General features: G+C 44.3%; 1 protein-coding gene across 8 annotated transcripts in view; it reads right to left on the bottom strand.

Annotated features, from left to right (window-relative positions):
• Nucleotides 1-25632, bottom strand: part of Arhgap26 (Rho GTPase activating protein 26) — a 411269-nt gene that overhangs the window by 305259 nt on the left and 80378 nt on the right. For all 8 annotated transcript variants that reach the window (XM_048811731.1, XM_048811728.1, XM_048811733.1 and 5 more), the window contains exons 2-3: nt 3776-3871; nt 1826-1887 (exon numbers count right to left, since the gene is read on the bottom strand). In XM_048811731.1, coding sequence (XP_048667688.1) covers nt 1826-1887; nt 3776-3871 — 158 coding nt within the window. The remainder of the gene's footprint in view (nt 1-1825; nt 1888-3775; nt 3872-25632) is intronic.

Here is a 25632-nt window from a genome sequence, read left to right as displayed (position 1 = left end):
AGCCTTGATATGACCCGTTTCCTCATCTGTCAAATGACAAATTGCAGATGGTGAGGAATACAGTCTCTCTGGCTCTGAGAGTCTATGACTATAACTTCCATCAGTTCCAAGCACTGAGCTTGATGCTGGGGACCCAGAAGCCCATTCTCTGCCCTTGAGGAAAAAACTCCTATTGACTATGGGCACAGACATGTACAGTGATTATCAGGACCCAATGTGGTAAGTGCAGAATCAGAGGCATAAAATGGGTGTGCATAAAATACAAAGGACAGTCAAATATCGCAGGGAGTCAGGGAAGGCTTCCCAGAAGGGGCGCAGCTTTGCTGAGCCGAGCTGAACTGATGATGAAGCTGTCCCATGGCGAGGAGGGGTGAGAAGCTGCTGGTGATGGCCAGATACTCAGATGCAGACAGCAGAAACTCGATTCACTGACATTAATAATAAAATTGCAGAGGCAAGCTGAAAAGTATAATCCAGGCATTGTTCCCTTACCACAGGCCATCGCAATCTGCAGGGTATTCATGTTGATTTGCTCACCACGCCCCCCACCCCCAAATACTGACTTGGCCAAGAATCAGGCTCAAAAGAATCACTGCCCTTTCTCAGGCACTAGCACGTGCCCAAGCACACAGCTTCCCCTCCCCCACCACCAAGCCTATAGCCACCACCACAACTGCCACTACCATCCTGATTCTGATTTGGGTACCCACTGGTGGGCAATCAGGAGAAACCAGGTCACCTCGCACTGCAGAAAGGGGAAAGCTTCTACTCTGTTTGGAATTTTAAAGAAATTCCCCCCATATTTTTTGGGGGGATGGGGGTATAATGCCGACTTGGGTTTGAATTGAGACCGTATCACTTACTAACCACATGATCCTGTCTAATCACTTAATCACTGTAAATCTCAGTATCTTCATCTGAAAAATGGGGACAAAACAGACACCATGTCACAGAGTCCCCATGGGAGGTAAATAGAACAGACAATGTGAAGTGCTTGGTTGAACAATGCCTTGGTAAACTTAATACTCACATTAACAGCTGTTGCTATGGGAAGAGAAGAGAAATGCTCAAATTTTGGTATCTTCATTAATCCTCAGGAGCACGGCTGCCTGGAGACAGTCTCCCTAGGGACAAACCAGTGGGCAGCCTGCAGGGGATTTCTAACCAGGTTTCATTCCCAACATCTGAGGTATGTGGGAGAAGATGCATAGGCACTTCCTGTGGGTGTGGAATCTCTTCTCCATTACTACTGAACTCCAATAGAATAAGTGTCCTGTAATAGAACTTAGGAACCTAGAGATCAGCATTTGATTCTGGAATTTGCACAGCATTTCTCTTTGAAAAGCTCATTGTAATTACTGTCATTTACTAAGTGTCATTTACTGGGGCCAGCTACATGGTAGGTTCTATGTTAGGTGCTTTGGAATTAAGTGAAGCACTGACTCATGTCCTTGAAGGACACTTGGATAGGTTCAATAAAATGTGGGGAGAAGGAGCAGAGTAGGATATCATCTTTCTTATTCTGTTGGTGATAAATCTGAGGCCCTCAAAAGTTAAATCATTCAATAGTTCCACCCTTAAGACTTGTACCTTATGTGTGGACCTCACAGTAAATCTTTGGGGAGACATGATGCTGTTCAGAAGTTGTGTACAAGTGATCCTTTAACACTTATAAAAGGCTTCATCCTCCCAAGATGAGGCCTGCTCCAGATCGCAAAGCACCCCAGGGGCAAACACTGGACTCAAATCCAAGTCTTCTAATAGCAAATCCTTCGCTCCCTCGATGTGCACACACTGGGACCAAGAGCAGCCCGGCTATACTCACCATCCGTATCCGTTCATCTTCAAGATTCCTGAGGACAGTGGCAAACTCCTGCAAAGACCTTGCTGGAAGACAGAAAGGGGCCATGAACCAGAAGAAGAGTAATGGGTCTTCAGGAGCCTTTCCAGCTCCACTATGAAGCTATGGATTTCAATTTAGTGTACACACAGATGTCTGAAGTCAATTGCTTCCTCAGACTTCCCTTATCTTTTAATCATTAACCATTCAGGATAAGATGACCCAGAAGTGCAGGTTAATTGCATCTGGCACTCTAGCTAGGGAAGGATTTCTATAAGGAAAAGACCCGCCTGTTCCTGAGAGTCCCAGGACTGGTGAGATGCTGGCAGGCTCCCAGTCCCCAGGCTGGACGGGGCAGAGTTCCGCTCAGATTTCCTGTCCAGAATTCAACCTCCTCAACCTTTGTCATGGGGTTGCGTCAGAGCCCAACCTTTTCTTTGGCACCAGAACTGAATAAATAGTGCTGCTGGCATCAGAAGCCACATCACTGGCATCTCCTTGGGTTCTTGCTCTCTGAGTCCTCAAGCCACTCATTAATAGAATGCAGCATGCAGCGTGACAATAAGTAGGCACTGAGTACAGTAGCCCTGAGGGTCCTCAGGTCACTTGTGCAACTTTGGGAAAAGCAGCCATCCATTCATGATTTACAATGATGCATTTTAATTGGTCTTCCAATTATCTATGCTTGTTCCCAGGTCCTGGTGCTCCACACAGCAACAGAACTCAAAAAAAAACAGTTGATGAATTAAGTGACTCACTATAACTTTTCTCAATTCTTTTGTGTGTGTGTGTGTGTGCTAGGGATGGAACCCACAGCTTCAAGCATGTTAATGCACATGCTCTACCCATGAAACTACAGCCCCAGCCACAACTTTCTTTTTTTTTTTAATATTTTTATTGGTTGTTGATGGACCTTTATTTTATGTATTTATTTACATGCGGTGCTGAGAATCCAACCAGTGCCTCACACATGCTAGGCAAGCACTCTACCACTGAGCCACAACCCCAGCCATCCAACTTTCTTAATTCTCGTTCCCTTAATAGAGTCAACCAATATACACAATGTGAAAAGAATGAAGTCTAATAATGAGACATCCACAAAGAAAGCTGTCTTGATCTTGCCTACCCTCCAAGCTCAGGGCTGCCTACAAGAGAAGGCAAGTGACAGCAGGGGTGGAGCAGCACAGCACCCTGAGAAACAGGAATGCACCACACCCTGCAGCCTTTTGGTAAGGAACAAAACAAATGGGGATCCTGGTGAGCTGGACTCTGAGCTCCTCTCCCCATCTGAAGGTAGTGATAGCCAGGCAGAGCTCCAGCCAGCGGCTACCAGGCCAGAACACAGGGCCAGGAGATGGATTCTCAAGCTTTTCAAAGAAGCTGGGAAACTGGGATTTTAGATAAATTCTATTTATATGATGACTCAATTAAAAAAAAAAAACAACTCAGAGCCAAAATAAAGGCTGTATTCTGATCTCACCCTGTGAACTATCATTTTGCAACCTCTGGTATAAGTCTCCATTCATCTACCTGCATGTACTTTTGCACTACAGTTCTTAGCACTATTGTTTGGGGACAGAGGGGAAGGACACAAAACCAGCAGGAAGGAAAACATTAAAGGACAGTGGAAAGGACAGTCCCACTGCATGATCTTAAGCTTCCTCAGCACACTGGAAATGAGTGGGGCAATTCCAGAACTTGTGGCAGCCCAGCGTAGCCCAGGCCCAACCCTCACACATCTCTGCCCCACCACTCCCTCCGGCGTCTTGTGTCTTTACTAACCTTCAGGCCTCCTCTCCTCTTTTCTTTTTTTTTTTTAAGATTTTTATTGGTTGTTGATGGACCTTTATTTTCTGTATTTATTTACAGGCAGTGGGACACCAAAAGCTACGACCAACAGCACACGTTTTTATCTTCCACAAGGTTATGACTTACCTATACACATCTCATCATCTGTTTCTGCATCTCCTATGCATTGAAATTTAAATTCATTTAAGGAATCTGCAAACTTGCGCTTCGCTGAAGACAAATCTAGCAAGAAAAAAAGGAAAAAACTGAATTACTGAAATTAAACTGGCCTTCTCAGTCGCTGTTCTTTTTAGTCCTTCTATGAAAATAGCAGCAAGCAGATTTGTTCCAAAGACCATTTGGGGGAACAAATGAATGCAATCTTAAAGTAGTAAATATTTGTTTATAACATGAAACTGATTTGCTCTAAAAGTTCGTATTTTTGTTACATGTGATTCTAATGATTCTAATCCAGCCTCTACTTCCTCCTGCCACATAGCAAGTTCTGTCATCTTCATTTGACACATGTGGGAATCTGTTTGGCCCAGGTCAGGGAGGAAGCCTGGATCACAGTCCAAAGCAGTCTCTGCAGCCTGAAGTTCCACCCTGCCAAACCCGCCACGTGGTCAGCACAGCTGCCCCCATGCCTGTCTTAAGGATACTTTCCCCTAAGCCCAACCTCAAGTGGGAAGGGAGCTCTAGGAAAGCTAAAAGCAAGGGCCTGGAGCTGTGGGGCCCCATGGCAGAAGCAGCACTTGACCTTCGTCTTCCAACCTAGGCACACACAGAGCTCAGGTTCTCAGACCCTCTCCATTCTCCTCATGAGCCCAGTGCTGGGCCAGCCAGACAAATTCCCACCTGAGCCATTTCCCTGGGTGGCCATATCCACCGCCACCAGAACAAAGTCCTGGCAACATTTTATAATGGGGTAAAAACACACCCCACACATGGTATCTATAATGAAAACTCTCAGAGGCCCTTGTCAAATTTTAAAAAATAAGCTTTCATTTAAGACAGTAATAAAAGCCAATGATCCTTCCTGAGCCCTCAGCTTCTGTTAAGGGTATAAAACCACGAAGGTACCTTTAAGTGGCCTAACAGACAAGGCTGCTCAGTGCAAATGTGCTTAACTTAATTCCGCACACAGCCTTCCTGCAGATTAGGCTAATCATTCAAATTACCCTTCTCCAAGCTTTCCTCACTGAAGGGGAAATGGCATTATGTTCAAATTCCCAGAGGAGGGAAACATGAGGCAAAACTGGTAACAAGGCCTGGCTTTAATAAGACACGGGCTGGGAGGAGGGCGGTCTTCTGGCTTCACAGATCAACACAGCCTACTAAATAAAAGCATCGTGGTCCTCAACGTTTCTCTTTCTTTGCTCCCATTTTGTCCCTTAGAGTCAAGGGGTCATGTTTTTCATCTTCTGATTTTGTTTGGTTTGTTCTTTCTTCTTGCACCTGGCAGGGCATCCTGCTCAGCCTGTGCTGAATAAATGCAGAGGGAGTCATGGCACCCAAACCCCATCCCCAGCATTCCTCCCAAGCAATGGCTGCTCAGGAAAAGCCAGGCTCAGGCCTTGCTGCTATCCTCAAGTCCAGGGCTCAAGCTACTGCATGGAGCATGGACCACCCTCCCACAAAGTCAAATGACCCAGGTTCTGAGCTAACTAGGGCTTGTGCAAAGCACTTTGTTCTACAGTGCAAGACATGACACTTGGGGTGAAAAAGGGGAACACAGGAGCCAACTTCCAGTCCCTCTCTGGTTCAGTCACTTGGTCCTAGACAAAAAGTCAAAAGATGCTGGAGGGGAAGCAGGCTTCTCTCACAACTGGCCATTCCAGGCAGAGGACAGCCCTCAGAACACAAGCCACCCTCCAGCAAGTCAAGAAGAACAGAAGCATCTGGAAGTCAGAACACTGTAGGGAGGAAGGAAAGGGGCAGCCCCAGGCAGGCAAGAGCAAACAAGGGAGAGTGGTGTTTTAGAGTGAAACAGGAGCCCTCCAAGAGGACATCCAATGTGCACTGAATTCTTTAATCTGAATGTTCCTCAACCAGAACACACAAAGAAAGGCTGAGTGAGGAGTAAGAACAGCTCTGCCCCTGCATCCACCATCCTCCTGGGCCTCCCCAAGAGGGCGAGACAGACTCATGTTGGACCATCATCTCGACAACATGAAAAAAATGTGAAACATAAGCCAGGCTTGGGAAAGATTCCAGCAGGCACCTGAAAGGCTGTGCTGCCAGGGCCAGCCGCCAATGCAGACCGAGGAGCAGCTAATAATAATGCACAATGGGGCTTTGTGGGGTCTTTTCACAGGAAGACCCATTTCACCTGGGAGCTCATGACCAGAAGGTAACCTGAATTCACTGTCCAGTGGCTCAGAGCACACTCTGCCACTGCAGAAGCCTGAGTAGCACTGCAGATTGGAGGGACCAAAGGGCCTCGTCCCTTAATGGAAGACTGGGGATGAGTGCTGCTATGGAGTCAGTACTGGGCTCTGAGCCAATGAGGACAGCTGGGGTGAGTAAGAGCCCCAATCACTGGAACCTGAAATGTTCTCACCTCGGACTTAGAGAAAACTTCCAGGGAAGCTACAGTAGACACCTGTTGTTTTCTTGTTCAGAATCCATAATCCAGACGTTGGGACCACATCTCAAGCCTATTTGGGAGAACCTCCCTTCTCTATTTGCATTCTATGGGGTACTGGTTATAGGTTGATCAACCCCAACCTCTTGCTCCAGCCCCAGCCCCCACTGGCTCCTGGGTTCAAGTTCCAGCTCCACCACTTATCAGATATAAAACCCTGGGTCAAGTCTCAGTTACATCATCTGAAAGAAGCCTCAGGTGGGCTGGACACTCTGGACAGGCACTCTACCTACCACAAGATTTCCTCTTTAGGCTAAAGCTGTGCTACTCTCTCCGGATATATGAATCCTTCAAAAATAGGCCCCACTGGGGAGAAGCATGATTATTCACGTGTAGAGCTCAGAGAAGCTAAAGGACTGACATAAGAACACACAATCAGACAGAAGACACCTATGACTCCAGTGTTCTCAGAACTGAGACCCTTGTAGCATCTGGCAACAACAAGTTAGCTCACCCCATTAATCCATTTTGTTCCCCTGTCCCAGATGTAATATGTAATTATAATGTAATTATACGAATAAAATTATAGCAATATTAATTAATTATATAAACTCTACATTATGATTTTCAATGTACTTTTATGTACCTGTGTCGACTTTGTTGAAATATTCACAGAACTGAAAGCTTGGGACTTAATGGGTTAAGATAACCCCTCTGTTACTTGGGACAATGGAGAAGGCATCAGAATGAGAATACTCAAAAACCATTGCTTCTGACCTAATTCAACCCAAAAGCATTGGTGATGTCTTAGGTAAATTATCACCCTGGATGTGCGACTCATCCAATGATTCATTTCTGCAGCTTTTGCTCTGGTGGGCACAGGATTCTATAACATGCATATTCCAATGAGGAGAAGGGCGGGAGGGGCTGGCACTGAGGCTGGAGCATGCCAAGCATCATGGCCCCACTCACATAACCTCACTGTTTCATGTTGAAGTGGTGCAAGAACAGCAAGGAGCCCTGCAGAGCCAATAATGTTTACTTTGCAGAACATCTGTTGCTAGAAAAGCAGAGTGTTGTCCAGAGTAGAGCAAAGTGGTCAATGCCCACATCCGGGGAAGACAAGGCTCTTCTTCTATGAGCGAGGAGACCAGAAAGGCAAGGACATGGAAGCAGCTAGAAATCTGGCCTTGTAAGACTGCTCCTAAAGCCATCTGGTCACTCAGGGTCCAGAGGAAAGTACCCTTCCCTTCCTGAAGATGCCATGCTTTGCCTCAGCAAATACTAATTTGCACAGAAGTTAAGAGAATTTAACCCAAATGTGATCCCTCTTTCACTAAGGAGAAGATTTATCACAATTTTTAAAAACTGAAAATCTGCCTTAATCTTATGCAAATTTACAGGAAATATTGCAAATCAAGACATTTCCTTTGACTCCATAGGGAAAACTGAACAGAATTGTGCACACACAAACAGGCACGCATGTGTATACCCACATAATAAAGAACTCAAGATAACATTACAATTTTATTTCTTTTCAGTGGATCTACTGCCTTTCTGGGCCATAGTTACCCAAATTGCATATAAGTATCCTTAATATTTTCTGCTACTCAGTCACATTCTTCTCTCTAGATTTAGAAAGTGATTGCAGTTAATAAAGACCAAGGGCAGAGGTAAGAACTTGCAAAAGGATTGGCCTCTTGGCTGCTTTAAGAACAAGAATACCACAGTCCCCAGCCCTTGCTGATCTGTCCCTTCTTTCAATGCCAATCACACTCACTCTCTGGGCCTCATTCTGAAACTCCATGTCATAGAATACAAAATGTGCCTAGCACAGGGCTGGACAGTGACTCTCAAAATCTGCTGTATGGGCCAGGCACAGCAACACATGTTGGCTTACAGGTAGAGTGCCAGAGGTCACCACAGAGGCACCGTGACTCAGAACTGAGAGACAAACACAAGTTCTCCAAAGACTCTAGTTTACTACACATCCCCATTCCCAGGAAAGCCCTACATACTCAAAACCAAAGTCTCTCCTCACCTCTTCTCCTCCCCCAAAGAGCCAGTTAACAGTGAGGAAGGGCATCACCTGACCATCTGTCTTGCCACACATTTTGACACCTGCCTATCATCTTTGATGGGTGGTCTACTTCATGCACAATGTCCATTCCCAAGCCTGTCCATTTCACCTGCAAGTATCTCTCAGTTCTGCCCACTCCTCCCATCGCAAACCCTTACCCAATTAGCCCCATTTGCCTGAGTAACTGTAACTGATTCCTTTCACATGTCCCCACATCCACTTTTGTTCCTCTGGTCAGTTCTTTGCACAGTAGTTTCAGCCCTAGGATGGTTTCCCAGAGCTCTAAAAATAAAGACCAAAGCCCTTCTCCCTGAGGGGCCCTGAAGGGTGTGACCCCGCCACCTCCTTCTCTGGGCTCTGGGTGCTCTGGCCTCTGAGGCTCCTGGAGGGTGTGCCACTCTGCCTGTAGTTCTCAACTCAAAAGTCCCTTTCCCCAGGAAACCTTCTCTAAGCAAGCCACAACTGACTCTGTTTCTCACTCCCTGTGTCCTATACTCCTCTTCTTTAGAGTAATTTTATATTCAGTCAGGTAATTTTTTTTCATTAATATCTCCCCCACTAACATTCCATACAGGCAGACTCTTGTCCCTTCATGCACGCTGCTATATCCCCAAACCCAGCACAGTAAAGGGCCCAGAGCAGGTGTTGCTGAAAGAAAAATAAGGGGAAGTTGGGCATTCCACAGGTCCATCAGCCTTCAACAAGGGACAAAAAAAAAAAAGATTAGACAAACTATGGAAAGTTCTTCTTAAGTCTGGTTGAAGCTTGCCATAAGTGGAAGGAGCTAATGGTGAACAGGGAACCACCATTTACTTAATGCCCCTGCTGATGGTGGCTGGAAGGAGAGTCACCATCATCAGAGGCATTAAGCAAAACCTCTATTCCAAGGACCTGGAGAAATGAACTACAAATCAGTCAAATGCCAGCCCAAACTATGTCTCCATTCCCAAGCCTGGAGTCAAACCAGAATAAGGAAGAGTCTCCAGAGGACCCTCTCTTCTTTCTCCTTATCTAAGCAAACAGAACACATCCTATCAAAAACTGTGCTTAGAGGGAGGCATTTCCCCCTACTCTCCATTTCCCCAATTCAGCATGTGACATTTTAAACCTAGTTCATTGTGCTTGGCTCTAGGAAAAGCAAGAGGTGGGCTCTTTTAAATGCTATTCTACAGCCAGAATTCTTGCACTATACCAACAAAAAGAAGCAGACCGTGTTCAAATCTCAAACCAAACAGAAAGTCACCATAGCATTTGACTAGTTTCTGTGACATGTGTTGTGAACTGCCACTAGATGGCAATCAACCATATCAAAGAAGGTATGTTTCTCAAGAAGAAATGACAAGATCTGGACAGATCCTGCCCCATAGGTGAAGACCACTCACCTGAGAAGGAAAGCAGCTCACTCAGGGTGCTCAGTCAGCAGGGGAGGGAGGGTTTTGGCCTGCAAGTGGGAAGAACTACTCTAACACACTCAGAAAGCCTGTGTTCATCTAAGCAGTCAAGCCAGAGCCAGGGCTGGGAGGGGTGGTAGGGATGAAGTCACTGCCAGAATGGTTCAGATTCTTTCAAATCTAGCTGGGGCAGACTTGGAAAACCTCTTATCTCCCTGAGGCGGATGATACGCCCACCAACCCTATCAGTCACACACATTATATGATGTGTATTCTGATTATACATCTGCATGCTTTTCCTGGAGCCATTTCCCTGAAACTATTTCCTAAATGAGGCCATACCAGCACTGACTCTGGAGAATTTGTTTTTCCAGGCAGAGCATAAAGGATAATGAAATTTTCAGAGTTGATTCTAAAAATGAAATCAAGTAGAACATGGAAGGGTGGTGCCCTTTCCAAGATGAGGTTTTGAATTCTACTTACATGGAAATACCCTTCAGGAAAAATATGGGAATCCCAAATCCATCTAAATACACATCAAGATCCCTATAATTAAGGGTTAACTTATCCATTACTTTACCATGAAACATGCACCTATTAAAAATATTCAATTATTCCATCCTCACAACCATCCTGTAGAATAGGTATTATCATCTCCACTTTGCAGATGGGGAAACAGAAGCTCAGAAAGGTTAAATAACCTGCCCAAAGTTTCACAGTAATGAGCGGTAGGACAAGAAACCTGGTCCTTCTGACTTCAAATCTCTTTATATGCTATCACCTCATTTTCTCAAATATTTTAGAATTTGGAATCAGGGCACTCAAAAAATTAAACAAAGGTATGTCTATACCCCATATCCTTAAAAGGAACTTAATTTAAAAGGGTCTAATGTGTATATAGAAAACTATAAATGAAGGTTGAATCAAAGAGTAAAAAAAAAAAACAAAAAAAAAACGAAAACTACCAAAATGCAAATGGGATATTATTCCAGCTGGGGCCACTGGAGACTACACAGAGAGAAAAAAAGAATAGGGAGTGGCACTTGCCCTGAGCCTTATTTGGATATGCACAAATGGGAGGAGGCACAGGGCTGGGAGGCAGGCCTGGGAAGGTATTCAAGAAGAAGAAATGGAGCAAAGAGATGCAGTAGCAGAGGACCACCCAGAAACAACAGGAAGTTCATCTAGCTGGACAGGAGAGGAAGTGTGAGGGAGGTTAGAATCAAACCCTGGAAGGTCTTGATTGCCACACAAAGGAATGTAGACTTTCTCCCTTAACAAAATGGAAACTAGATTTTTACAGAGGAGTGACAAGGTCAACCTATACATGGATTAAGCCTTTTACTAAGAAGCTGGCCCAGAACTTTGTTTTAGGACACCTACTTTAGTTTGCCCATCAAGCTTCACTGTTAGATAGTACAACTACAGTCAAGAGGCTTCCTCCCTGTGGGACAACTAGATGGCAGGGAACACAGAATTACCAGTCAAACTGGACTATGCAGACCACTGCAAAGCCAAGAGATAAGGAAAGAGTATGCACAATTCAAAGAAGCTCTGCTCCCTACTGAAAGCTCCAAGTACTACTTACCAATAATCAGCAGCATTGTCGTGAGATGTACTGAATTATATACAGTTCACCTGTGTTTGCAAAGTATAATTTTACCTTTTATATTTAGATATTATATATTATTACATTTATATAAATAGGCATATATCTATATATTTTATATTGTTTATGTGTTTTTCATGTATCGTAAATATTAACTTACTCTCATAAGAAACTGAGAATTCTAGGGAGGAAATGCTGTGTGTGTGTGTGTATGTATATTTGCTGGGGATCAGTCCCCCAGCTTTATGCATTCTAGGCTATCACTCTACCACTGAGCCACATTTCCAGAACAGAACATGTTCAATGTCAGTGCAAGGCATATGTAGTAGGCACTTACTAAACATTTGCTGAATTCATTACTACTGCATCAAGTGATTTAATCGGTATCAGATATATGATGAAAACTCAAGCCCTAAGGAGCCCTCCCATAGTCAGGTACAATGGCACACACCTATAATTCTAGAAACTCCAGAGGCTGAGGTAGGAGGATTTCAAGTTCAAGGCCAGTCTCAGCAACTTAGTGAGGCCCTAGGCAACTTAGGGAGACTCTGCCTGAAAATTTTTTAAAATAAAAAGGGGTTGAGATTTAGCTCAGTGGTCCAGCACCCCCAGGGTTCAATCTCTAGTACTCCCCCCCAAAAAAAGCCCACACCATGACTGAATTGCTCATACCAGACATAAAGAAGCTGGACACAGGGAATTAAGGTACCATGTTTAGCCCAGTTATATTCATATGCTGCCCCAAGATATGATAAGGCAGCAGAAGGTCAGTGCAGGAAAAAGTCCCTCAAGGAAAAGTGTAGTATTTACTTAGTTGCAACAAAGAAACCCATTTTGTAAAAAACTGATCAATGGAGGGTGCAAAAGAGAGGGTTATTTCCAGGCTGCTGAAGTACAAATCAATCAGTCAATCTCTCACACAGAGAGAGCATGTATGACATGCTTGGTCTTCCCAGACCCCTGGTCCCACACTTCCTAGTTGTGTGACTTCAGCCACATTACTCAACCTTTCCAAGTGTCCATGTTACTATGAGGATAATAGGAACTTCACAGGGTTGTCATGGGAATTTAAAAGGCAAAGAAAGGGAAAAAGAATGGCGGAGCAGAACACAGGACAGCCCTCAGTGGCTGGCCTGCCTTCCTTCCCATAAGCAGAGGCTGAGTGGAAGTTTCCAGCAGGTTAGAGAATCAACAAAGGGAGAGCTTTCATTAGCATAAGAATTAAGCCATTTTTGCCTCATTGAGTCACAAAACTAACCAAATAACCCTATATACTTGGAGCACTTAAAGGTTTTCCTCAAATGCTTAGAAAACCCTAAAGCATCTACAAATCTACAATTTCCTTTCACCCCTGACAAAGAAAAGCAAGGCAAAAACCTTGGATTAAACAATGCTATTTTAGAATAGCATATGCAGCTTAGTGGTAGATCAATTTGCCTAACATGCCCAACGCCAGTGGATGGGTCCCCAGCACCACAAAGACACACTCATTTTAAGGAACTAACTCAAAGCAGCAAGGTTTTCTTCTTCAGAATTTGATTAAACTCAAGTAGGGGCTTTTAAATGCACTAGGGAAAGTGTGGTACCAGCAGATCCCTTTAGTCAATTGCCTAAGAGGATGAAAGAATTCGTGTGCCAAAGTGACATCCAAGAGGCTTGGAATTTACATGAGGTGTGCATGCCCCAGATGCTGGGCTTTCTGAGAAAGAAGTACCCTAAGCAGAGGAGGGAGGGGGACTTGGAAAGGAGAGGGGAACATGAAGAGGAGACCATGCGGGTCAGACCAAGGGGTCTCACAGTGAGCAGGTGAGAGGGGCTGGGAAGACCAAGAAGCCCCAGCCAGAGGGGAGCGTGGGAGAGTCTCAGTAGTACTGTGATGCTCAACACCAAAGACAGGAGCAAGGAGCCAGGTGGCAGGGTCTCAAGGCTTGACTTTTGCTTTTCCTTCCCTCTAAAGCAAGGCTTCTCAAGCTTTAACAAGCCCCCAGCCACCAGGGTATCTGTCAAAATGCATATTCTGATTCAGTAGGCCTGGGAGCCCCAGAGTCTGCATGTCTAAATGAAGTCCCAGGTGATGACATGATGTAGCCCTATACCACCCTCTTTGGCACAAGGGTTTGGACTTCCACCCCAGACCCTGGAAGAAAAACTCAGTTGCTTTGTGCTTCCAGCATGGTGCTGGGAATATACAAGACCTCAGTAGATACTAGAGAATCAGTGAATGAATACCTTGAGAACCAGTTGCAAACAGAATAAAACCAAACATGAGCCATACCTTGCACAGCCACCACACAAGGGGACCTAGAGAAAGCTCTTTACACACCTCAGCGGTACCAAGCCCACTGGAAACTCAGGAGTAAAATTCCACCGGAAGTATCCTTCAGTGGTTTTTTTTTTTTTTTTTTTTGCCTAATAGTGAAAACATTTACTAGATATTTCTTACAGCAGTGCGCACCTTTATGTCTATTCTCGGAGAGCTAATTTGCAGAAGCCCAACTTGAGGAAACACAGACTCTGTTAATTCTCGGCAAATAACCATAGCAACTAATACCCCCCAAATAAAATGATGTCTTCACAAGGATGTGCCGGCTCAATTAGATTAAGAGGGTGACGTGTACCATCTGAAAATTTATGGTCGTAAACTTACAGCAAAAGCCAGACCTTCTTGGAAGAGGTTTATAAGAAAGGCCTTGCCAATAAATCGAAGATTTGGGGAAAGAGCCAGAAAAATTGAGGAGATGAGGAACTGGAGCAGCAGTGTTCTGCTCTGTCAAGTTCTGAGAGAAGGCCAAAGTATCCACATACAAATCCGGAACTTGATTAAACAGTTACACATCTGAGTGCCACCACTTCAAGCCACTGAACTTTTGTCCTTTTTCTATGCCTTCCTTTATTCATAGTACAAAGGGAAAAACAGTACTGCTACCTCAGAAAAGCATTTGGAGATACAGACCAAAATAATTATAGAACTTTTAAATGCCAAAATGGAAAATTGCAAAACAGTAAATTAGGATTGATGATGGATTTCAGCCACATTCATTTCTCAATGGGTCATCACAGGATGCAGCCATTTCTGTTCCAAGGTCTTTACATTGGAGTTGGACTTGTATGAAGGAGCCAGCATCCATAGATCTATAGCCTACTGTCCACGCCCTCAGAACTGCCTCTTCCTTGCAAAACAGATCTCTACAATCACATTTGCACTGAACAAATCCAGGCAAGCAAGAACCTCATCTGAAAAGCAGGAATAGAATACCAAAGCCTGTCACCTCCCTGTCACCCCTGAAACTTTTCCAGCAAAGGACAAAAAGAAACCACCAACCAATAACCCAGCCCAAAGAATCAGGGCTTAATTGGCATTCAGTAGTTGTTAACTCAGAAAGTCACAGACAGCATAATCAGACACACTTCTGGAGGTTCTTATCAACAGCAGAGATCAGCTTGAAGGTAGTCAAGTAAACTGAGGTCGTCAATAGCCAAATATGCCTAGAACACTGGTGCTGGGGCTTTGGAACAGCTTCCCAGGGTGCAAAATCCCATCTTAGGCACTTCCATGGCGTCTGATCTCAGTTTCCACCTGTGTGAAATGGAACTATTGAGAAACCTGCCTTCTGAGGTTCCTGTGAGAAATCAAGACAATATGTGGAAGTATTTAGCGCAGAGCCTGGCCAGCAGTAAGCACTCAATAAACCATAGGTGTTAGTGTTAGACACTTTTATGTAATAATGTAGTACACAAAACGCCAGGCTGATTTATGTCTGCAGACAGGAGAGGATGATCCAGCCACCCGGCCACCTCCTACCCTTCCTTACGCCCGCCCGCCCCCACCACGTGGACCTCCTCTGGTCCGCCCTCCACACCTCCTCATGTAGCATTATTAGGATCTACACTGAATCAGCCTAATCCTAAAGTACAGATCAGACACTCCTCAACACTAACACCACAGGAAGAAAGGCAGCAGCTCCTCAGCACCAGAACAAAGTCAATTAAAAAAACAAGATTCGTTTGTCTCCCCAGGGATGAAATGAATGTTTCCCAAAGAAAATAAAAAAGTACCTAGTATCTGAACAGAGCCACACCAAATAACATTCTCAGAAATTAGTTTCACTTTCTTTTATCCCCTGTTTAATAAGCCACTTCCCTGCCTTACCTCAGCGAGGCCCCACGCAGGAAGGTCCCAGAAGGCAAATATTCACCCTTCTCAGATGTTTCTGAGAAATCAAGGTTCCTGCCTCCATTCCTCCTTACCCAACACTAATAGCAACACAGTCTCCTCCCAGCCCCAGTAAGAAGTGGTGCTCCAGCTAGTTCTCATGTACTCCTTGTTCCAGACCACCATGAAATTTGAGAGGCCAAATCAGTAGTTCTTAAAATATGGTACCACTTGAGACAGACTCTCCTAGGGTGCCTGCTGCAGCAGTGTCAATCAAAGTGTCTGAAGCTGGGGCACAGGATTTGGCTTCCCCAGCAATTTTTATGCATGTTGAAGTCTAAGAATGGATACTACCTAAACCTTCAGAACATCTAGTGCCAAGTACCAACAATGGAATCACTGCAGACTGCATAGTGGGAGCTCCACAGAGCAAGCTGGATTTCTAACTCCTGATAGTGAGTTGACAGACACTGGCAAAGTGGGCAATCAATGCTCAAGCTGGAAGAAATCCAGGTGGCCACAGGGGTAGAAGGGGGAACATCACAATTCAATTTTTTTTTTGAGAGAGAGAGAGAGAGAGTGAGTGAGTTTTTAATATTTATTTTTAGTTTTCGGCAGACACAACATCTTTATTTGTATGTGGTGCTGAGGATCGAACCCAGCGCCGTGCACATGCCAGGCAAGCACACTACCACTTGAGCCACATCCCCAGCCCACACAATTCAATTTTTTAAAAATCACAAATTCCAAAGCTGGAATTGTTTTTCAAAAAATGTTCTCCATCTTTTCTCTAATTCTGAAAACCACACAATCGAGAAGAAATGCAACTCTGTTTGGAGGCTGATTTGTAGAAACCCAGTTCATGGCACCTGGAGGTGATGAATGGCCCTGATGCTGACTGCCAGAAACCTATCCAGAACCAGGCTCCTCAAGGGAGGGACAGCTGCCTTCAGTGCCTGGGAAGCCAAGCACTCCTGGACCACAGGCCTAGGCTAGGGCTGCCAACACAAGCTCTACCCCAGTTAATGTTCTGTCTCACACAGACTCAAGTGGAATCCAGGATACAGGCTCCCAGGGCAGCTGGAAAATGGAAATGCCTGAGGTAGAGGCAGGACAGCTTCATGGGCATGCAACCTGTACAGCTGTGTAAGGACCCACGCTCCAGAGGACCTGCTTGGTTTTATGCCCCGCTGTAGCTCTCTCAAATTTTTCAATAATGTTATCTTTGAACTTGGGGGTTGGAAGTGAAATCCAGTAGGAGAGTAGAGTACATACATGAACAGAGATGTGTATAGCCAGGGTGTCATGTGTCCATTGGGGTTCCTTGTGGCCCCAGATGTACATAGTCCCTGGATGCCAAGAAGTACAGAATTTTGAAGGATCCATGACATGTGGGAGCTCAGAGAGTCTTAAAGTGGGTACAAGGTAAGCATGCTCCATCTACAACTGCTTCTACCTGAGAGGCCACACCTTCCTTTCAATTAGAACCTGCCAAGTGCAAGAAGGCAGGTGAATTCCGAGAAACTTGTGACCCACAGATCCTATCAAAGCTTTTCTTACTTGAGTTATTCCCCTGGATAAGCCAACCACTGTGTGGATGATACAGAATAGGAAAGATGAGGCATCACGAGTTCCTTTCCCTTGCAGGCCCTCTTTACTCAGTAAGCAGAAGGTACAGCGTGCTGGGGACATGGGCACATCAGGAAGAGAAAGAACAGCCCTGAGTTATTTTGTGCAGAGTTTCCACTGTTCTTGGAAGAACAAAATAAATGCATATAAGGTATGAAGTATGAATGGCACAACTTTGGTCATTCTGCATACTAAACATTTAAAACTGGCATTGTATAGCACAAAGATGAACAGATAATTTCATACTAATAGTTTAAATTTAATTTTTTTTCCTTTTTAGAACAAATTTAAAACACCATGAGTCAACAGAGACTGGGAAAGAAAGAAGCTATTTTAGATCTTTAACAGCATTTATGGCTGCTTTTTACAAGGCCCTACAGATTACATACCATTCAGGTGCAGGAACACCCAGGGACCGCTTTCCCATCTCCATTAACTCTTTTCCCCTCCAACTGGTACCTGGAGGAAGACCCCTGTCCCGGTGGCACCACCACCGTCTCTGGCCTGGACTCTAACTGGCCTCCTCACTTTCTCCAGTTGCCCAGAATGACCTATTCAAAAGGCAGATCTGGTCTTGTCACTGCCCGGTCCATCTCCTCCCCAATTGTGACTCTTCTCATTTCGTTGAAGATAAATCTGACCGAAACCTACAAAACTGCCTCATCCGCACCACCCATCAGCCTTGCCCTCTTCTGTGGCCTACCCCACTGGCCAACTTTCAGGCCTTCAAAGGTGCCAGGATTACTCCAGGAACAAAGTGTGGCCCATCTGCCTGGAGGTGCCCTCGGGTACTGTCCCTCTGCCCCTCAGACTCAGCTTGAAGGGTCAGTTCCTCAGGGAAGCCACCTCCTCTCATTCCCCACCCACCCCAGGGATAGACTCTCCTGGCTCCCTGTGAAGGGATAGGAAGGAATAGGATTCCTTTGATTTGGGTGAATGTTTAATGTGTAGTTTCCTGGTGATTTAATAAACTTCATGCAGGCAGTAGACATGACTTTTGCTCATAAAAGGATAGTTGTCAAAATCCTAGCCCTAATCATTTTTTGATACATAAACAAATTTCCAAATAAGAACGTGACTCTTTTTTTTTTAAAGAGTTCAGTCAGAAAAATTACAAACCCTGCAATTCCCTTTTGAAAAAAGGAGAAATGGGATCACAGGAATAAAGACAAAAAAAATCACCATCCCATTATCTGCACCTTCATGACACACACAAAGCAAACCAGAACCCATTTCCTAGGCTTGATTTTGAAGCAACAAAATATACATTCCCCACTTACATTCTTCCTCATCCAACAAGATGCTGCTTCTGTTTTTCATTGTACCACTCATGAATTTTCAAACCACTTTGCCTACAGGCAAAAAGTAGAAGAAGATTTTGCATTTGTGTATCCAGAAATATTGTATATCTAGGCCAAAAGTTTAAATATATAATCTGGTGACAAGTTATGCCAATTATCATCAGGTAATTGCAGAAGCTGTCCTTTCTAATATATCAGGTATTACTTGAGGAAACACACACCCACACTCTCAAACATGTCCTTTGGGGAAGTGTTTCTTGATTTGGCTTTTGGAGTTCACCTGCATCAGAACATCCCAGAATCACTAAGAAATTCTGGAAATTAAATATGGGAATCTGCCTTTTTAATAAGTTCTCCAGGTGATTGTGATGCACTATAGGTTTAAGAAGCACTGTTAGAGGAAGACATTGCAGTCAAGGTTTAAATATGAGGGAACTGGAAGGAGCTAGTAACACTGAACCTGAGAAAGCAGGGAAACAAGAAAGAAAAAAGAAAAGCAATGTCCTGCAGATCCGGAAAGTCCCTGGCAACAGGCCTCCAAGAAAGTAGCAGGAAACTGTTCCCAGAGAGAAGGACCATGGAAAAACCCTAGGCCATTGTTCTCCAGGGTCATTAATTAATTTGGCCATTTTACTCTCATGGACACTTCCTCCTATCTCAAGGTACTCCTGGGTTAGTAAGAAATCCTGACATGTTCCCCTGCTGCAGGAAGGATAGGTGAACGTGACCCAGGGACCAGCTGGAGCAAAGAAGGTTACTCCTCACAGTCTCACAGCTTCTCCAGGGTATCTGAGAGGAATCCTGCTCCCTGAAGCCTGCCCCAGAGACTGGAGTTGCAGCTGCTGCTGGCTGTCCCAGCTCCCAGTGCAGCCTCACTGCCCCTACCAACCAGAAACCTTGAGGAATGAGAGGACGCACAGGAAGTCTCCAGCCTGCGTCCACCAACTTCAGTACCCTCTCCTACACTGGGAGGAGTAGTGTCCCCAAAGTGCTGGTCTATCCAAAACCTGCCAGGTGACCTTATTTGGAAACAGAATCTTTGCAATCATAATCAATTAAAATGAGGTCACACTGAATAAGGATGGGCCCTAGATCCAGTGACTAGCTTCCTTACAACAGGATCAGTCACTCAGGGAAGGTGGCCATGTGAAGACGGAGGCCCATAGGGGCCAGGGCTATGTCACAGCACCCAGACTTCTCTTTCCCAGCACTTTCCAGACCTCCTCAATGTGGATAGTGCTCCAAGAGGGCCAAGTGAGGGCAGAACTGTGCACTGCTGTAGTCAGAGCTCACCACCTGCCCAGCTAGGCCCAGGAGTAAAGGAACCACTAACTGCACAGCATATATGTGTATGGATACCCCTCGTTGTTCACTACTTGACTAAGAAGTGGTCTGTCTTCTATGTGACTTCTCCCAGCTATGACTAAACTTCTGTTAAAGGAATAAACTGAACTATGCAGATCACTCATTTATTCTGTTATTCATTCAAAAAACTATGAATTGTGTACCTTTTTAAAAATATATAATTTAGTGTAAAAATATCACTGCAGAGACCAACATAGGCAAGAAGCAGATATGACCCATGTCTTCATGGCATTATAAGTGGAGGTGTAGGGAAGTGTAGGTCATTCATAGATAACCTCACATCCAAGCCTGAAAAAATGATAAAAACTATCTCTTTCATAAGCATGTCTCCTCTGCTAAGACATGTCCTCCTTAGAGTTCCCAGGGCCGACACAATACCTGGCACACAATGAACAATCAATAATGTGGATGAATGAAGGATGAATCGACTGAGGACAGGTGGGTGGAAGAACAGATGGAGGAAAGGAAGGAATAATGCCTGGGACATGACAGGCAGTTGACAATGACAGGCAGAGGAAAGATGCACGGATATGAAGTATCCACACACCTGACATGAAATGTGCACAAAGCATAACTTCAAAGTGCAAAAGATGCCAAAGCCCTCTTACGTGGCACCTCCAGAACCTTCCCCCCCCCCCATTTCATTCCAGAATGACCCAGTGCCGCCCAGCACCTGCTGGGAAATGGTAACTTCAACTGAATGTGTAATCATTAGGTAGAAAAATAGCTTCACAACATGAAGATGCCCTGTCTTGCTTCCCACCACTCCCCTTTCTTTCTGAAATGGGGCTTTTAAAAGCCTGTTTTGCCTGTCCTCTGCCACCAAGAGTGCTTACTGTTTTACAATATTGACTTCACTCTTGCCAAAGTGCACACTGCACACCACTGAGGGGTTGTGTCATTTTTAATTATTATTTTGTGACTCTTCCTTTATCTACTGCCTTAAAAGAGACTCTTCTCTGAGGGCACTAGAGCTGACTCTGGAAATTTCGTTGTCATACGTGATGGGGTTTAAGGGGAAAAAACCTTGAGCCGGAGATAGAAGGAACTGGAAAGTCCTTCTAATAGCACCCAGTAAAAGTCCCTTTCCATAGCAGTGGGTTAAAAAAATAGTCTGCAATAAAACAAAACAAAACAAAAAGCAAAGCCCCAACATAAACTTTTAACCCTTCCCTAAAACAGCTGGGTCTCAGAAAGACAGAGGAGGTCATCATATGCCTCAACTTTGGGTCTAGCTTGAGTCATGTTAGACTCCCTTTATTTACAGGGTCTACTTGATTTCACATTAGTAACAAACTTAAAGTAACTCTGATCCTAGGAGGTCTTTGGTCTTAGCCTGTTTAGGTTGCTATATCTGAATACCACAGAATGGATAATTTATGAGGAATAAATTCACACAGCTCACAGTTCCAGAGACTAGGAAGTTCAAGAATGTGAGGCCAGCAACTGGTAGAGGCCTTCCTGCTGTGTCCTAACATGGCCTAGGGCATCACACGGCAAGACAAGCAAATGTGCAAGCTCGGTCTCTCTCTTCTCTTCTCTTCTCTTGTCTTCTTAATAACACCAACACTGTCATCATGGCGGTCTTACCCCTGTGTCCACATCAAATCCTAGTTACCTTCCAAAGGCCCCATCTCCAAACACCATTAACACAGGAATTCAGGGATTAAGTTTCCAACACATGAACTTTTCACAAACATATTCCAACCATAACACCTTTCTTCCCATTGATTTCCCTCTGCTGGAAGAAAAGAATCATGTATAACCCCTTACAAACAATTCAGTTTCCCTTGCTTCCAGTTCAGGCCCAGCATTCCATAAGTGTATTCAGGCCATAGGTTTATTCACTCACCTTTAGCTCTTCCCTAAGCACCTCCCTGTATAGCAGGTGGTAAGAAGAAACCACTAATTAAAACTGATATACCTTGGGCTCCCCAAACCTGAAACCTACTAGGGACAGATACTCAACAACTTCATATGGTAAATACAGGAACAAGAATATAAAGATAACTTGCGGAAGAAGGCTAGAAGGGAGTGGTGTGAAGAGGAACCATCAGATTCCCACTACTTCCCACATCCAAGGCCAAGGTGCAAGTGACTGATCAGCTTCAGAGAAGTCCGACATTAAGAATTCCCCCTACTATTGTGATGGTAGCTTCTCAACTTCACAGCTTCTTATAGAAACCAAACTTTATCAAAATATGCATTTAAATAAAGTTTTTGTCAGATGAGTAAGTTAAAAAATAATAATTTGCTCAATAGCCTACTACCTGCTGTCATGATCTCTTGGGTAATGAAGATTCACAAGGTCATAAACTAAGAAAAATAAGCTAGCTACATCAAAAACGCCATCCTGCTGTGCTGTTGTTCTTAGTCAGCTCACGGCTCATTCATTCATTCATTCTGTAAGAATTTATGAAACATCTTCAATGGTCCAGGTACTGACTATTTGGGTTCTGCATTATGCTGCAAACAAAAACATGCATAACTCTGCTCTTTGGGGGCTTGTAGCCTCCTGCAAATGTGGACCAAATAGAAAAGATAAGCTGTGTCTACACACCAAGAACCACTTGTGGCATTCTCAGAATATAGAGCTAAGGTTACTCTAAAGGACTTTCAACATCATGATGGAAAACATTTACTGAAAACTTACCATGGGCCCAGCCCCTAACTGCTTTGAAGATATTATGCACTTAATTCACCCAAAACCCCTAGAGGTAGGTGCTATTGTTTAAATCCATTTTACAAATAGCAAAATTGCCAATGATGGCACCAAAGCACATCCAGGAGCCTGACCTTAGAAGATATAATTTTAAAACCTCAGCTACACCACCGTAAGGGTAAGTTGTGCATAAGATGCTCCAGAAAACCACTTCATAGTCTCAGAGATTCTTCTGGACAAACTGTGAGACTCAGCAATGCTGCTCTTTGCTAAGCAGATTCTGACCCTCCCCCATCAGTACTTCCACCATCTCTGAGGCTTGACAAAGCAAGTTTAATAAGAGAGAGGTCAAAGGTTTCAAAACAGCAGTCTTCTGCAAGAGACTGACTCTGACATCAATCTATGGCAAAGGAAGGGCTCAATGTCACAGTGCTCAAAGGAACAAGGAGAGACAACAGTTGGAATCCCTGACATTCCTGGCTGCAGGCAAAGAGGCCCAGGGCTCTGACTGGTAAACTTTTGTGTTGCTGATCTTTTGAAACACAAGTGAGACATAAACTTACTACATAACATCATGGTTGTAATGAAGACCGAGGTTCAGGGAACGACAGACCTCCTCTGGATCAAAGAAGGTACTCATTACCCCATCCAGTATAGCCAACCAACTCATGTAAAGTCAGTCTACCTGCTAGCCATCCACAAGCAGCAAGCAGCCAGAGGACATCAACAGGTGAGAAGGGACTGCATATGAGATGTGGACAAAAATCCCCGAGGCTACAAGCCATAGGTGTCTGTATTAATTGCACCACTGCTATAATCAGTCATTCAGGGAAAAATTAAGTAAATCTATCCCATGATAGCCTCCCAGAAGAAACCAAACTCTCTGAATTTTGTAAGAGCTACAAAGAACAGTTTAAATCCAGATCATGTGGTGTTGACTTACTTTCCCAAGAATGCCTTTGAATAAAAGCCTTGGCCAGCACTTGCACTTGGTAAAGAGAAGTCTGGCAATGCCCGTAAGGCCAGTTTTTTGAAAATCCCACAGTTCACCATGCTGAGGTCCAGGAGATTTGCCTGAGGTCTTAACAGTTTATTCAGAGTATCTGTGCATTCCCAGGGTCCATTCTCCACAGGCACACGTCTCCCTTTCCCATCTTGGAAAGATGATTTTGGCCAGAAGATAGAAATTAAAATATACTCTAGCAGTCGTTTGGATTTGCTAGTTGCTCCTTCCTGCCAGAGCTTGATAAAATAATGATTAACATTTGTGCTGGAGGGTTCCGTGGTTTTTCCGTAAAGAGGCAGGTGATGCTGTGCAGAGAAATGTTGATGAAAAAAGAAAGGGTCTTTTGAGTGAGGAAGGAAGTGACAGGTGTCAGGAGGGAATCATTCAATCTTTCATGTGTTGTGGAACATTCACACATGTGAGAGGGTATTGTGAAGGGGACCCTGTTGTCCTCTGGGGACCTAAAATAATAAGCAGAATCAAAGCCAACCTGGCAAAGAGGACATGGAAGAGCGTTCCATGCTGAAGAAGAAGCAAGAGGTCAAGGCCACATGGTCAGGGAACATGGTAACTAAGAAGGCCAGCACACCAGAGGACAGGCTTGAGTTAGGAGCCAGGAGAAGACAGGAGGGAGGGGCCTCCATTCAGGGCCTACAGGGTTAGAGCCAGTTCCACACAGCTGCCATGAAGCACCAGTTCCATCAATGATAGAGTCACCTGATCAGGGAGGTTGGAAGTCAGTTCTTTGTATGAGCCTATGAAGGGCAAGATGCCAAACTGCTCACCATAAAACAACTCAACTGAACTATTAAAGATACTATCTCAAACCTGAATGTGGTCGAATGAAGTTTAGTTACAATCTAGTGACTGATATTATCTTCACTAATATCAAAAAATGCATTTTCGGGCTGAGGTTGTGGCTCAGTGGTAGACAGCTCACCTAGAGTGTACGAGGCCCTGGGTTCGATCCTCAGCACCACATAAAAATAAATAAATAAAACAAAGGTACTGTGTCTAACTACAACTAAAAAATAAATATATTTTTTTTAAAAGATATTGAAAAAATGCATTTTCTGTGTGAACAAAAATTCAGAATCCACCACCTGTAAAATGATTATTTCATCATCAAATCTACCCTGATTAATCTGTGGTTCAAACTGTTCACATCTCAGTGGCAATGCAGGTATCTTGTTGGGGCTTGGTTTATGCTGTGCACTGAGCTTATCCACTGCTCTAATGCTAAATAAATTGCACAGTAGGAACATTAGCTATAATATGTGCTCTTTAAAGTTCTTTCAAATCCATTCAACAGTTAATAGCTATTCCTTATTTTCTCCATGTGAGGCACAGAGCTCTGCATAATAGGAAAAAAAAATTGCATACAGTCCCCAGAAATTAGCTGCCTAATGAGAGAGGAAGATAGAAAGGGAACAACAGAGGCCTACTAGGTGTCTGACATTGACTTATACCATCTCTAATCCTCCCAACAGCCCAAACAGGAAGGCATATTATCCCTATTCGATGGAAAGATGAAGACTCAGAGATACTAAAGAAATCGTTCCACAGTTACACACCTAACAACTACAAAAGTCTGAACTCAAATGCAGGTCAGACTCCAAAATGTATACTCTTAACTATTATAACATGTCTTAAAAATACAGCCTTTTAAAAGGTTGGTTGCAGGCGGAAGGGAGCATTAAATGGGGGTGCAGGGGGGAGATGGATCTGTAATGAGACTTCAACAAGAGGAGAAACCACCACCACCTGGGAAGACATATTCCTCCATGGAAAGGACATTTGAGCTACTCGGGGAGGGCATGATGGAGGGGAGATAATGAGAATAAGCCTAGAGGAAGAGAGGACAACCTAAACCAAAGCCCAGCAGTAGAGGACATTGGGCTGCACACTCAGGGAACACCAGGGCCAAAAGAAAGGGAGATGTCAAAGGCAAGCTGCCCGCACAGAGCAGTAAGGGAATGGGGTTGAGGAGACTGCAGGGCAGAGCAGGGTCTCCACAGCAAAGGGAATTAAGATTCAAGCCAGGGAGCACTGAATCTAAGCCAGTGCAGCAGCCTGACGAGAAGGGCTTGGGTGGAAGAATACCAAGGGGGTCTGAAGAGAAACTGAACAGGGAAAACACATCATCACAGGTAGTTTTTGAGACTGAGCTTGGGTAAAGGAGATGGAGATAGCGATAGCGTCTTAACAGAAATGGGGAGCA

The sequence above is a fragment of the Marmota marmota genome, unplaced genomic scaffold, assembly GCF_001458135.2.
Source record: "Marmota marmota marmota unplaced genomic scaffold, marMar, whole genome shotgun sequence".
NCBI classification, from domain to species: Eukaryota; Metazoa; Chordata; class Mammalia; order Rodentia; family Sciuridae; genus Marmota; species Marmota marmota.
Note: the sequence above shows the minus strand (reverse complement) of the source record. Positions and strands in the feature narration are given on the sequence as shown.